This window comes from Oryzias latipes, chromosome 16 (assembly GCF_053564925.1).
Source record: "Oryzias latipes strain Hd-rR chromosome 16, Olatipes_Hd-rR_3.1".
Classification (NCBI taxonomy): Eukaryota; Metazoa; Chordata; class Actinopteri; order Beloniformes; family Adrianichthyidae; genus Oryzias; species Oryzias latipes.
The window spans coordinates 19,787,400-19,801,982 of NC_136252.1; the positions used below are offsets into that span (position 1 = coordinate 19,787,400).

The 14,583-nt window shown below is 39.3% G+C and overlaps 1 protein-coding gene across 5 annotated transcripts in view; it reads left to right on the forward strand.

The window, feature by feature from the left end:
• nbeal2 (neurobeachin-like 2) overlaps window positions 1-9,997 on the forward strand; it is a 36,106-nt gene extending 26,109 nt beyond the window's left edge. For all 5 annotated transcript variants that reach the window (XM_011485200.4, XM_020710151.3, XM_011485201.4 and 2 more), the window contains 20 exons: window positions 51-208; window positions 297-430; window positions 1,855-1,962; window positions 2,055-2,150; window positions 2,262-2,386; window positions 2,468-2,608; window positions 2,684-2,814; window positions 2,884-2,993; window positions 3,084-3,201; window positions 4,096-4,193; window positions 4,283-4,396; window positions 4,487-4,573; window positions 4,655-4,764; window positions 5,016-5,188; window positions 5,272-5,366; window positions 5,444-5,560; window positions 6,992-7,153; window positions 7,238-7,386; window positions 7,467-7,602; window positions 7,730-9,997. In XM_011485200.4, the coding sequence (XP_011483502.1) occupies window positions 51-208; window positions 297-430; window positions 1,855-1,962; window positions 2,055-2,150; window positions 2,262-2,386; window positions 2,468-2,608; window positions 2,684-2,814; window positions 2,884-2,993; window positions 3,084-3,201; window positions 4,096-4,193; window positions 4,283-4,396; window positions 4,487-4,573; window positions 4,655-4,764; window positions 5,016-5,188; window positions 5,272-5,366; window positions 5,444-5,560; window positions 6,992-7,153; window positions 7,238-7,386; window positions 7,467-7,602; window positions 7,730-7,837 (2,470 nt within the window). In that variant the 3' untranslated portion in view covers window positions 7,838-9,997. The remainder of the gene's footprint in view (window positions 1-50; window positions 209-296; window positions 431-1,854; window positions 1,963-2,054; window positions 2,151-2,261; window positions 2,387-2,467; window positions 2,609-2,683; window positions 2,815-2,883; window positions 2,994-3,083; window positions 3,202-4,095; window positions 4,194-4,282; window positions 4,397-4,486; window positions 4,574-4,654; window positions 4,765-5,015; window positions 5,189-5,271; window positions 5,367-5,443; window positions 5,561-6,991; window positions 7,154-7,237; window positions 7,387-7,466; window positions 7,603-7,729) is intronic.
• The last annotated feature ends 4,586 nt before the right edge of the window (window positions 9,998-14,583 follow it).

The following is a 14,583-nucleotide window of genomic DNA, read 5'->3' on the forward strand; positions in this document are numbered from 1 at the left end:
ATGCAGTAATCTAGACGGTAAAACGAGGTGTAACACTTCTACCTTCTCAGGGTGGAAGGAGAAGACGAGAGCCAGAGAGAAAAGCTGGTTCTGTCTGAAGATTGCGAGCTCATCACCATTGTGGCAGTGGTTCCAGGCCGATTGGAGGTCACCACCCACCACCTGTACTTCTATGATGGCAGCAGTGAGAAAGAAGAGACAGAGGAGGGTAGGAGGAAGTGGTTTTAGTAATATATAATCATTATTCATTTTCTTGCTCAGCCTCTTGTGAAAAAAGCAACTTTGTGTTTCTTTAGGAATTGGGTTTGATTTTAAGAGACCTCTGTCTCAGCTCAGAGAGGTTCATTTGAGGCGCTACAACCTGCGGCGCTCCGCACTAGAGCTGTTCTTCATAGACCAGTCTCACTACTTTATCAACTTCAAGAAGAAGGTGAGGGATTTTCACACTGAAATTATGTTTTCTATCTTAAGTAACTATTGGAATTTAATCAAAGGTGTATAATGTAAAACTTACAACTAAATGGTTAAAGTTAAATGTATATATTTTTTATTTGTAATTAGTTTAATTTTTCTTTATTGTATTTTCACTTTTTCTATACATTTGAGAAAGCAGCTACCATAAATTTAGGAGTCCAAGTTGGGATTTTTATCATAGTTTGACCGGAGGTGTGACCTATACTCAGGTGCCACTTGTATGTGTTTTTAAACAATAAACAGCAACCACAAGAGGGCGCTGTCGGTAGTTGTATCATAGTTTACTACTGACAGTAATGTAGAAGAAGCAACCCTAACTGTTCCCTTAAAGTGGGATTGGTGACAGAGGATCAAGAATTAAATTGATTTAATGATTTAAAGTGACATGAATTAGATTAGTTGACTTGTTCGCATGTTATGCCATGGTTATCTGAATAATTGTTCATATGTTTACTAATAAACGAAATTCCTTCTATGTTCTATGAAGCTAAAAATGCATCAAGGTGTTAACAGTAGTGAAGTGTGCTTAAATCGGTCCACTATTGTTGTTATCTGTTCAGTTATTTTGAATTTACCTTTCGAGATTAAATATCTATTCATGTTTACATATTTTGTTAATCCATTTCTCCAAAACGTGCGACTTATATATAACGTTTTTCTTTTTATTATGAATTGATGCATAATAAAAGTTGCAACTTGTACTCTGGAGCAAGTTCTAGTCCGAAAATACGGTAGTTTATAAAAGTTGTGAAAGTGTTTCTCTGTATTGCATCAACATGTTTCAATGTCTAGAAGCTGTGGAGAGCAGTTTATTTTTCCTTTCAAAATGGACATATTTTCCCTTTTCTCACTTGACAATAGAAATCAGAAGCTTAACACTTTGAGTAGAGCCTTATTTTGTAATTCCTACAACAACAGATGCTTTTTAGTTTACAAACATTTACATATTCGCCACAGGCTGATTGTACATTCAAATGCAGCACTTGTATAATTCTGCTCTTCATCAGCGTTCTGGCCCTTCTATTATCAACGCAATGTGCTGTAACACCAATCCATACAATAATTGATGCAGACTGTTGAACTGTGTGAGCCGCTTGTCTTAAACTGAGGTGAAGTGAAGAACTGTTCTCTAGCCAAATGATGGAAGAACACAGCATTCCAACACTTTAATCCTCAATGACATTCAATATTTACATTAAGTATATCTATGTCTTTAATTCCAGGAAAAGGGAGCAACGTTTACCTATAATTATGTCCATTTATCATTTTTCTGAAGCTTAAAATAAGCATTTCAAATAGCAATAACATTTTTACTCCTTGTTTAAAATTAAGATGAAGATCAAACCTTAACTTTTCGCATTACTCTTCTTTGTTCTTTAGGTACGAAACAAAGTGTACTCCAGGATTCTCGGACTGCGACCTCCAAATCTGTTTTACTTTGGCTCTCGCTCTCCTCAAGAGCTCCTCAAGGCTTCAGGCCTCACCCAGGTGTTTATTTACGTAAATATGTAGCTGGCTTATTTTCTGCATAAAGAGCCTTTTGTTTGTGGCCTAATGCAGTCAAATTCTGACCTTAACAGAAATGGGTGTACAGAGAAATCTCCAACTTTGAGTATTTGATGCAGCTGAACACCATTGCTGGACGAACCTACAACGACCTGTCGCAGTATCCCGTGGTGAGCATGCCGCCCCTGTCTATGTGTGTCATTGCTAGTGGTGCTTTTATCAGCGCAGGCTGGCTGCTTGCAGCATCAGGATTAGTTTGTATTTGTTTTGTTCCTCTCCAGTTCCCTTGGGTCCTGTGTGACTACACTTCTCCTACTCTGGATCTGAGCGACCCTTCCATTTTTAGAGACCTGTCCAAGCCCATAGGTGTGGTCAACCCTCGTCATGCACAGAATGTCAGGGAAAAGTAAGCAGTGTGTGCAGTGTAAACTTTTGAAGTTCTTTTTTTGTCTTGTGTAAATAAGAAGGCTTTGCTTTCTTTAATTAGATATGAGAGCTTTGAAGATCCTACAGGCAACATTGACAAATTCCACTATGGCACACACTACTCTAACGCAGCAGGAGTCATGCACTACATGATCCGCATGGAACCATTCACCACCCTGCATATCCAGCTGCAGAGCGGCAGGTGAGAATTCAAGGTGTGAAGCATTGTGGACTTTTGGAGTTTCATTTCTAACTCATTCATGCTGCGTTTGCTCAGGTTTGACGTTGCAGACAGACAGTTCCACTCAGTGGCTGCAGCCTGGCAGGCTCGCATGGAGAGTCCAGCCGACGTCAAAGAGCTCATTCCAGAGTTCTTCTATTTCCCAGAATTCCTGCAGAACATGAATGGTGGGGTGATTTGCAAACTTTAGCCAATATGCCTAAGCGGTGAAAGCTAATCCATCACTGGTGTTGCAGGCTTCGACTTGGGCCGCTTACAGATCTCTCAGGAGGCGGTGACAGACGTTGAGTTGCCCCGCTGGGCGACATCGAGGGAAGACTTCATCAGAAAGCACAGGAAAGCCCTGGTGAGTCTCCCCAAACATCCAGAGCATAGGTTTGCTCTCTAAATGTTTTGGGTTAAGTTCAAGAAAAGCAACCAATGTTTTTAACTGTAGGAATCTGAGCACGTGTCCAGTCACCTCCACGAGTGGATTGACCTGATCTTTGGTTGCAAGCAGAGAGGAGAAGAAGCAGTGAATGCTCTCAATGTCTTTTATTACTGCACGTATGAAGGTAAGCACACAATCAGGACTGCTCATAAAGGAAAAATAACAAGTAGTAAAAAGATCTCCCAAACTGCTTAAAATATTTAGATTTGGGGCTGAAAATTTACTTTATTGATTGCAAAAATACTTTTCTGTATATTTATCTGTATCTTCATTTAATGGTTTAAGTGTCATGTAAAATGAACCTCTCACACACGACCCCAAGATTGTTAAGACTCTAATTTATGCTGCAAGTGATCAATATCAGCCACTGCATTTGAAATTATTCAGTCTTCACTTTTTTACTTTTGAGCTTTAGTTGAAGCACAAATGTACAAGGAAGATTTTTTGGTTGAGTTTCCTGGGAAATAAGTAAACAGATTAGGCTATAAACTGTTGCATCAATTACTGAAAAATATATTTTTTAGCACTTTTAGAGAGTGGTAACAATAATGTACTGTCTTGGAACATTTTAAAATTTACACTAATTGATTGACTTACTGGTTGGTTGGTTGGTTGGTTGATTGATTGATTCATTCATTCATTCATTCATTTCAAGCATTGTAGCCAAAGCAATAAAGAATTCACACAGATTTATCAAAAAAACATAAAAAAACAAAGAAACACTTAAATGACATTTGGTTAATTAAATATAGTGAACATTAACTAAAGACATGCAGATCTTGGTTTATTGCTTCAAAAAGAAGTGGGAAGAAACAAATTTATATAATCCCACCCCTACTGAGTTAATTCATTTTATAGTTTAAAATAGTTTTCTGATCCGGTTCTGATCAGACAGATTCTTTTGAAGTTACAAACTCAAGTGCAAGATTGATTATCTTCAGAAAACATTCAGAAAAATCTGCTGACTACTATTGTGTACAAATCTGTCATGGTTTTGTTTTTCTGCTCCCTCTTGCAGGAGCTGTTGATCTTGATGCGATCGCTAATGAGACTGAACGAAAAGCCTATGAGGGCATCATCAGCAACTTTGGACAAACCCCATGTCAGCTTCTTAAGGTAAAAATTCTAATTCAACACTTCTGCGTAGAATTCTTCACTCGGTTGACCTTCGCTTTTAGGAAATTGTGTTTTCTGCCGTTGTCCAGGAACCTCATCCTTCTAGGATGACAGCTGAGAATGCAGCCAGACGGCTGGCCCGTCTGGATACTCTACCCGCAAATATCTTTGAGCACCTAGCTAAACTCCGTTCTTTTAAAGAGGTGTGCTTAAATAGTGATTTTCAGCTATCATTTTTATCAACAAATAATCAATAATGGACTAGGTTCACGTGTTGATTGTTTGTGTGTCAGGTGGTCAGTGATGGCATTCCTTTGGTTCAAGCACTGGTACCAAAGACCCATCATCGCTCCTCCATTATCCAGGGATCTAATATGCTGGTATTGTGCTATTTTTTAAATGTGCCATTCATTGTCAAAATGAGTCTTAGTTTATGTCTCATTGTCCTGTTGTTGCTACAGGTGAGTGTCAGTTCCAATGGTTTGATAGGGACGCACAGCTGGCTTCCATACGACAAAAACATTGCCAACTACTTTACCTTCAACAAAGACCCAACAATGACCAACCCAAAGTAAGTGCATCCTTTAGTTGCTGGCAAAAAACATAAATCAGTTTCACTTGTTTGTATTGAAGTGAAACATCTGTGCAGCAATCCTTGAAAGGTGTTGAAGTCACTGGTTCAGTGTCTTCTCACAAAAACAACAAAGTTAATCAAGATATCTGAATCCAGTCTGGTTACGGTTTAATCACTGCATGTAAATATCTGCAGTGAAAGCCCAGCAGGCTGCTTTTAAACTGTGAAAATTCACTGTTGTGTTTTAGAACTCAGCGTTTCTTGAGCGGGCCTTTTTCCCCCGGAGTGGAGATCAGCACTAAGGTGTTGGTGGTGTCCAATGACGGCCGGCTGCTGTTCAGCGGAGGGCACTGGGACTGCAGCCTCCGGGTCACCCAGCTGGCCAAAGGAAAGTTAGTTGGCAGGATCTGCCGGCACATTGGTGAGCTCTTTGTCTCTTCTCACAGAAGAATTCCTTTTCTTGTCTGAACTGTATCTTCATGAGGACCTTTCTTTGTCACAAAGACATTGTTACCTGCTTGGCTCTGGATCTCTGTGGCATCTACCTCATTTCTGGATCAAGGGACACTTCCTGCATAGTGTGGCAGGTGATACAACAGGTGTGTAGAAACATCACTGTGGATCTGATGGGGTCAGTTTGAGGTTTTTTGTAAACGTTTCTTTCTCTGTTCACCAGGGAGAGTTCTCCTGTGGTCTGTCTCCTCGACCGGTCCAGATCTTCAGTGGACATGACCAGGAGGTGACCTGTGTGGCAATCAGCACTGAACTGGACATGGCTGTTTCCGGGTCAAAGGTCAGAGAAGTTGCTTTAGTCTCTTTTGCATTAGGTAGGAATGAATGTGTATTTTTCTTTTCTCCAGATGGATAACAGTAATAATTATTTTGTTCAAATGGGGAATGAAGTTGATCTTTTTTTTGCTTTTAGGACTAAACATAAATTTTTGCAAACACAAAACTACATTAAATTAAACCAAAAGGTTTTCTCATATAATAGTTTAGTTTTAATTATTATAAAAGGATTCACAAAATCTAAACTTTTTAATTCTCTAGGAAGTGGGACCTTGTGTTTGTCTGCTAAAAGAAACAGATTTGATTCATAAAAAAAGACAACAGATGTCTGACAAACCAACAATAGCTTCTTTCTCAATGGACCCCAAAACTTTAATTTAATCTGACTGCCAAATATTCAGATTCCTTAATTTAACCAAGCTGGGCCAGTTTAAATATAACTTTTGTCTGAATTAGACAAATCTTTTTCACGTGTGAGGTGCTTTAAAGTAAAGTTCATGTCATAAACATAAATTCTATATTCATTCAAATTTAATGTAAATTTGATATGTTATAATCCATTTAAACTGAGCATGAAAACCTTTGCAGGTTTCTAAAAATATTTCTTTGTGGGTGAATTCTAGAATATGACGTAACATTAACGGAAGAATTTTATAGTTTTAGCTATGTGATGAAGATATTTGTAAGTGTCTAAAAAAACCTCCCAAGCGGTAGGATGAGAGTATGTGAATAAATAAACAAACCCGGTATTTATAATCCAGTGTTCTGGGTAAATAAATTAGAGTTGAAATCACCCAAATCAAGCAACAGCAAGTAGAAAGTGTAGGTTCTTTTTTTTTTTTTTTTTTGGTTAACAACAATCAGACATTGCAAATAATAAATTGTTGCAAATATTATTTTAGAGAGGTTACTAATTACATTTTAATTTCACTTTTTGTTTTTAAATTTCCAATAATTTAAATCTCTTTTTTATTTTATTTTTTTATGCCTTTAGGTGTAATTTGCTAACTATTTATTTATTTAATGAGTTTCATTTTACTTCTTCTAACTTCTTTCATAACAAAAAATATTTTGTTTGGGCCAGTAACAATAAATGATAAATGTAACTTATAATAAATTGGTTCTCTATTTTACCTAATAAAATCATTTTTTTGTTAAATGTATTAGTCCTTTCATTTTTCTTTAAAATAAAAAACTTCTACTATTTGTAATTAATTCATTTGTGTGCATTTTTCTTAGTTTGATATTTATGTTCTATTTTGTATCTACTGTCAGCATAATTTTAATAGATACAAAGCACAAAAAGCCATAAAAAGGAAATGAAATTCTGATCAGAAGTCCTTCAGTGTTCTTTTTGAACAATGTTTCAGTTGATACTTACTCGTACCATAAAAGTGCATTGATAGTCCTAACTGTAGCGTTTGTGGCACGTTAGGACGGGACCGTGATCGTGCACACGATCCGGCGTGGACAGTTCCAGCGAACACTGCGGCCTCCCAGCGACAGCTGTGTTCCCATGCAAATCTCTGAGCTCCAGGTGGGCATGGAAGGCCACATCGTGGTGCAAACATCACAGAAGGAGCACTGTCACACCAAGGTACGTGAACAAAAGGCTGCAAGTGCAAGCATGAGCAGTTTTATCTGTGCTGTCCCAACATTCACACTGTGCTTGTTCCCACAGGGCAAATACTCCATTTATGTTTACTCAGTCAACGGCTGTCTGCTGTCCTCTTTCACCATGGAGGAGCAGATAACAGCCGTCCACTTGGTGTCGGAGTATGTCATCCTTGGAAGCATGCAGGGAAGTCTCCACATAAGAGATTTGTACAGGTAGAGAAATGCCATCGTAATCAAATCCAGAAAGCTCAGAAGTTTTTGTCCCTCCGTCCTAAAGCTGTTGTGTTTGGCAGCCTGGATGCTCTGGTCACACCTCTGGCCTTGAGGGTTCCTGTGAGGAGTGTGTCTGTCACCAAAGAATGCAGCCACATTCTAGTGGGACTGGAGGATGGAAAGTTAATTGTGGTGGGGGCAGGGAAGCCAGAAGAGGTGAGAGACAAGGGTGGGGGTCGTCAGAATATGTGGTTGAGAAGAAATGAGGCCAAAAATTTCAGAAGAATGTCTTATTTGAGATTTTTTAGCTTTGAACATGTGTGTCCCTTCCTCTCCGTCTCAGGTCCGCTCCGGACAATTCTCCCGTCGCCTGTGGGGCTCCACACGTCGAATCTCTCAGGTGTCGTCAGGTGAAACTGAGTACAATCCCATTGAGAACGTGAGCAATTGAGGAGAGCCACTGAGACTGAACTCTGAAGAGCCTTAAGGGATGCAAATTTGCTCACCACAATCTTCTCCTTTCTCGCTGGGAAATCTGAATCCTAAGCCACTGGTCTCTCTGAGAGAGCAACTATACACCGCACTTTCTATAGTTGAGTGATTTTATATTTGAATGCATGTTTTATTTTGTGCTGTTCATTTTTTATCAGCATTATTCCAAAGAGCGGCCTTGTTGGGTATGTGAGGTTATGAATTATGAGGGGGACTGCAGTCGCTCTAAAGCTGCGTTTACTCCAAACGCGATTTGCGCAGCAAATTTTGCGTGAGCCGCCTCTCTTTTGCAGTGCGGCAAATTCATGGATGTTGTTGAGAGATCAGGTTTATTTATTATGAAGAGCTCTTCAAAAACATCGGCAATGTTGTCTCCATGTCTGGGTTCATGAGATCATTCAAAGATTCTCTCTGTACCGTGGTGTTTCTGTGTCTCTGTGACCCACTTTAAAAGGCTCACTGTCCCGCATTAACCCCAGAAGGGAAAATAAATCCAAAAATAAAATTAGGGGGCCTTTTTTATTATTGTCTTTATGAAAATTAGAAAAATATCACAAAGTTCAGGAGGTCCGAGCAGCCTACTCCTCCCGCAGCGGTTCTGTCTGTCTGTCATTGGATATGTATTCCACCGTTGATCGATTCACTGAAAGCGTCACAAAGCAGTTTCCCTGATTGGTAGATGAGACGCTGCGACCTAGGCAAAATATTGTACAAATCGCGCCGCAGGACGTCAGATTGTGTCTGTACCATTGACTTGACAATGTAACTGGCCACCTCTGCGGCGCGTATCACATTTGGTGTGAACACAGCTTAAGAGCCCACTCTCATTACACCAGTGTGCCCGTGCTAGAGTCCATTTGACCCCAAAGTTTGACTCTTTTGGGAGCTGCGATTTGTCTGGTGCTGACCCGAGCACTGACTGCTGGCTCGCCTTGCCGGGGACATGCCACGCCAGCTACCTCTGGACTTGAGAATGGGATATCAGTGCTGTGATCGCAAACAGTGATGGATCAAAATCAGCGTACACTTTTGCAGTACCTGGACACTGACAGCCGAAAGAGTTTATAAGCGCAACCAGGAACTGGTGTGCTGTGAGTAGACTCTGAATCAGATTTCAGAGAAGTGACTCACTTATCTGCAGATGGAGCACAGCAAACTCCCTGGGCCCCACGTCTTGGCCTCCTTTGTTGTCGCATGGCTGTGGCCGGTGCACTGTCAAATGTCTTAACCCACTTTGGCATCTTCTTAAAACTCCTGAAAACTTGAAAAAACTGTTGCAGACATCGCTCGAGGCTTCCACGTCGCAACACTGGGGAAGACCACAAAAAGATGTTTGTGAAGAGACCCGGGGGGCGAGAATGCGTTTGTCTGTGTGTGTAGACGGGGCGTGCATATCTTTGAACTTGTGCTGTAGTGGGTTTCAGTGGGTAACGCCTGCTCATCCTTGCAGCAGAAATGCAGAAGTTCTACATGTAAGGCTCTAAGCAGTGTGAAACTGTTACAATTAAAGCAGCACATGCTTTAATGGTCAAGTATGTGAAATATATTCACCTTTTTATCACAGCTGAGCTGCAATGCGATTAACCTCAACAGAAGAGCTGTTGCCTTCCACACAAAATGACCTTTATAAATGCTTCTGCTATGTTTTAACAGCTCACCATGTCCAAGCTCTGATCAAAGAAGTGCCTTTTTATACTCGGGCCTCATGTAAACCATGTTTCTGCAAAACTGTGTTTTGGTTATTGTAATTGTATCTGCGGATCTGTTTGAATGTGTTTGACTTCCCCACTGTGAGAGCGATACAGTGAGAAAACACATTAGTTGGCTGAATGAATAAACTTGTCTGTACTGGTGTTGTGCCGCAAAGGAGATCTGAAGACATGATGACTCTTTACCATGTGATTGAGCTTTATAGGAATGCATTTCCTGCCCACGTGTGTGTGTCTCTGTGTGTGAGTGTTACTGTGGCTGGAACAGAGTAATAATTCAGAGATACCATGATAGATGAGAACAATGTGGGTGAATGGAACGCACATTATATTTAACCTAGATGCAAATAACCTGTTTTTTGTCAACGAAAATGGACAATTTTGCAAAATAAACTGTAATTTGATTGTGATTTGTGTTGTCTTAAAGGGGATGTGTCGTTACTCTGTATGTTAAATGTAGAAGATCACATTTTGTGCATTTGTACAAGTGTCTGTGTTGCTCTGACCTTTGTGAAAGCTCAGATATTGTTTGAGTGCATCATGTTTCTGTTCCTCCAGTCACAGCATCCACCATCACAATTCAGCTCCAGGTTTCGCTCTTCAGTGTGTGTGTTTTTTCTTCTTGAGACCCCTCTGAATGCCTTATGTTTAGGCCAGCACTGCCTTGAAGTGAAATTCACTTGTCTTATAATATGTAATAACTGTTGATCTAGGACCATGTTGGAAATACAGCTGACTTTCTGAAAAAAAGGGCTTTTTTGTCCTCCTTTGCAGAAGTTTGCACTCCAAGTTGATCTTTCCTTAAAATGTGGTTAATGTGGTTTGGAAACTGTAACCACATTTTGCAATTCTTGCCTAAGATCATTTTAGGAGGACGTTCCAACCACAAGGAAGGAAATGGATCTGCTGCCACCAGTGTGGATGATCCAGCTCATGATGTGAACCCTGTGTCAGTTGAAAAGGTCACAGTGAGCTGAGGCCCATGCACTTAAAGAGGAGACTTTGATCTCCTGAAGGGTCGAACATCCTGTCAGCCTGCCTGTAAACACATCTGTGAGGGCACAATTTACTGGGGAGAGCAGGGGGTGAGGTGGGTGGTAAAACTCTACTCAAATAGCAACATCATAGAGTGAATGAGGAAGGTGGAGGCATGAGGGGGAGGGGGCGCGAATGTGCTCCTGCTGACAATGGAGGGTGGAGTTAACACCTTGTTCTCGCCATGTTGCGCCCTTCCTGAACCCAAGGGGGTGGATGTCGGGAAATGCCCCAATTTTGGGGTTTTAGGTGCGCTTGCCTTGATCCACAAAAACCCTCAAACAGACCTGTTGTAACTCGTGTGCTATTCTAGGCACTTTAACATTGGGAGTTGGGTCATCTAGACCCACTAGACAGCGCGCTGAACCTTTTTTCTTCAATGATTTGTGATCTTTACTGGTGTCCATGGATTACATGAAATCCTCCTCACCTTTGTTCACCTTCGTCATGGTAGGGATAACACCTCAATGTAAGGGTGGGGTCATAGGATAGTACAAGGGTTAAACAACCTCAGCTCTTCATCCTTTACAGTCCTTTTCTCTTTGGTCTGTAAACGACATGTTTTCTTTCTTCCCCTTTTTTTGTTTTATCGCCCTCACCCATGTGGGAATACGCAGGAACTGGGTCCTATGATAATAACAGCGTTCTCTTGAAGATACATTTTTTAGCTGATTTGAGATAAACTGACATTTATTTATAATTTGTTAAGAAATTGTTTCCTCCCATAATGATTGATATCAAGTTTTGACCGTTTTTTTTTAAATAAGTGAAGAATAAAGCCCTGGGATTCAATAGGAGTCAGAGTTTTAATTTAAAACACAAATCCTGCTGATGCTGCCAAGTTTTTTATTTATATGGAAATTTATAAAGTGAAAAATGATTGGCAAGTTGCAAATGTAATTGTATATTCTTCATGGTATATGGCGCTAATTCTCAAAGTACCATTTAACTCGGGAGTTTTCTTAATTAGCATCACTTTAAATGGAAAAAAACAAACAATATTTTTTAATATAAGTGGAAATAAATTCAAACATAAAGGGGCAAAATGCGATACAGCATTATTTTTTCTCTTTTTTTTAGCAGTGGTTGATTTTAATTGTTAACTGCAGGGACAAACCTCCACCTATCTGCTGTCTTATAGAAAACCTTTTTTCTTTTTAAGAGAACAGCAAGTTTGGGCAATTTGCCCATTTTGTATGTTGTTTTCTTGTTTTTCCTCCATCTTTTTTTTTAAATCATTTTTGTTAAAAATAAATAAATAAATGAACTTGTTTAGTATGATCAACAAATTCCTCTTTATAAGCTTTTATTTATAATGTTTTAGAAGTGCTGGACAGGATTGTTGGTCCAATTGTAGTCTCCATGACCTGATTCCTCAAAGGGGTTTCAGTACAAAAAGTCAGAGATGTTTAAGTGTTAAAATCTTTTAGTACCATTTTTTTCATTTCCACTGTTGTCATTGTGCATTTCTTGCTGTTTTATAAAACAATTTCCTTCTAAACTGCACAATTTAGGAATTGATCATATAACAACTCCTAACTCCTGCAAATTTATAAAAATCCAAAACAATTCGACACGGTAATTCCAAAACTTTAAAATAATTCCACAAAAGTGAATGTTTTGAGCTGGGGTATCCTTTTTCTGTAAGTGAGATAAAAAAATGCCTTTCAAACATGATTCAAAGTGTTTCCTTTTCTTTTTGTCTCCTCTGATCCCTCATCCTGCTTTGAAGTGCGAATGGTATTGTCAGACAGATCTCCTCATTTGTTTCCCTCTGAAGTCTCCCACCCCCAAGCTAATGCTCTGACCAAAATTTACAAGGTGTGTAATTTACCCTACGATGGTTTCTAATCTTTTGAGATGCTGAGATCAAACAGCACATCTTCAGAGACGCAACTTGCTTGATTCCCATGTTCCCTCCTTTGTTTTAGATAAGAGCTTTCCACTTTGGTGTGCAAAAACTCCTGTAGGATGGCAAAATAATGTGATGTCGTAAATACCCATTTTAAAGGGGTTTTCCCAAGGATTTAAGCATCAACTGCTAATAAGTGGTGTGAGAGAATACATCTTACATTTAAAAAAAAAAGAAATGGGATTCAGTCCAAGATTGTGCTTTTGTGATTGTGTGGCATGGACTTGTTCTTTAATAAGACCATGCAAGGATAATAAATAATAATAATAAAAAGTACTAGACGACCGAAAAGTAAAAAAACATGGAATGTCATTAAAAAATGTTAGTTTGAAACACAGAACTGTTGTCCCAAAGGCTTAAAATCTGAAAACACCTTAATCGGCACACCTTATGGACATACCTGTTATCATTATCGTCACTATTTTAACAAAGTTACAACAAACGTTTGTTGAGTAATTGTGAATGCTTTTTTAACCAGAAACGTGGTTACCGAGGCAGGAAAAAGGGAAAACCTGGTTTTCCGATGTAGTTTCCCTAAAGCGAAGGTGATGTTCTTCAAGTGAATAGTTGCATGACAAAGAAGGCTGACCCTCTAAACTTTCAAAGGATACCAGCAGCTATGAAAGGGGTTATGATGTTCCTGTGAGTTTAGGGGAGGATCTGAAACCTGCTGCTGAGCAAGTCAAACGGATTTCTGGGCCTAAACATAGGTAAACACACAGACTTTATGGTGGATGCAGTTTAGTTTAGGGACATTCTGTATATTTAACATTTTAAAACACATTGTGACACAATTTCAGGAAAAGAGCAACGCTGTTTTCCTGATGAAGTATGGATAAATGTATCCACAAAATTACTTTGGACCTTTCATTTTTCATAGATGGCTATAAGCTTGTGCCTTAATTGTTAAACTCCATGATTATGATTTCTGCATTATATTAAAAAAGGTTGTGTGTTTTTAACTACCCACTGTATTCATTCAATATGCACTGAATCTATTCAATAATGAGTCAGATGTTCAGCTAGTCTTTTTGATTTCTATTCTGTACTTTTAGTTGACCACAAACTCTTCAAACAAGAAAGATTTTTGGTCAAAATGGACTATAATACTTACAGCTTAAAGCAGTGCACGAGTGTTTCAGCATTTTACTTTTGAAAAATCAGAATTTAAAGAATATTTGTAAAATCTGTTCTTTAAGATAAATGAGAGATTTCAGTCTGAAAATTATTCATTCATTCATTCATTTTCTTAACCGTTTTTCCCTTTTGGGGTCACGGGGCTGCCGGAGCCTATCCCGGCCACTTGTGGGCGAAGGCAGGGAACAACCTGGACAGGTCGCCAGTCTGTCGCAGGGTAGAATGTCCACAAACACACATCCATTCACTCTCACACTCACACCTAGGGACAATTTAGAATTGCCAATTAACCTATGAAGCATGTTTTTGGACGGTGGGAAGAAGCCGGAGACCCCGGAGAGAACCCACGCATACACGGGGAGAACATGCAAACTCCACACAGAAAGGTCCCCCGTTGATGTCGTTTTTCAGGTCCCCCAGCCGGGACTTGAACCAGAGGCCTTCTTGCTGTGAGGCAAGAGCGCTAACCACTGCGCCACCGTGCAGCCTGGTAAAAATGTTATGTGTTTGAAAACTGTTTCAATTTAATTTTCATGTTTTATGTCACAGGGACAGTGCACATTAGAAGCATGCAATGTGTCAGAATTACCCCAATGACGTTTTTTCATCTGTAGTCCCTGGACAAATATTAAAATTGTCTAAAAATCCAAAAACGGCAATTAAAAATATCAATAAAAATTATCTCCAATGCAAGTGCAATTATAAGACCATCGTTTAAAATACCCATAAGTGTCATTAATGAAACATTAAAATGAATATAAAAGGCACATGTATTTGCATAGATCAGACAAAGGGGAGAGGCATATAATAATTTAATGTAAACAATTTTGCTGTGTTTGGAGCAAGTTTTTGATGTGCTTTTTAAACAGACTGTATGTGGTAACTGTTCTGATAGTCTGAGGGACAGTATTC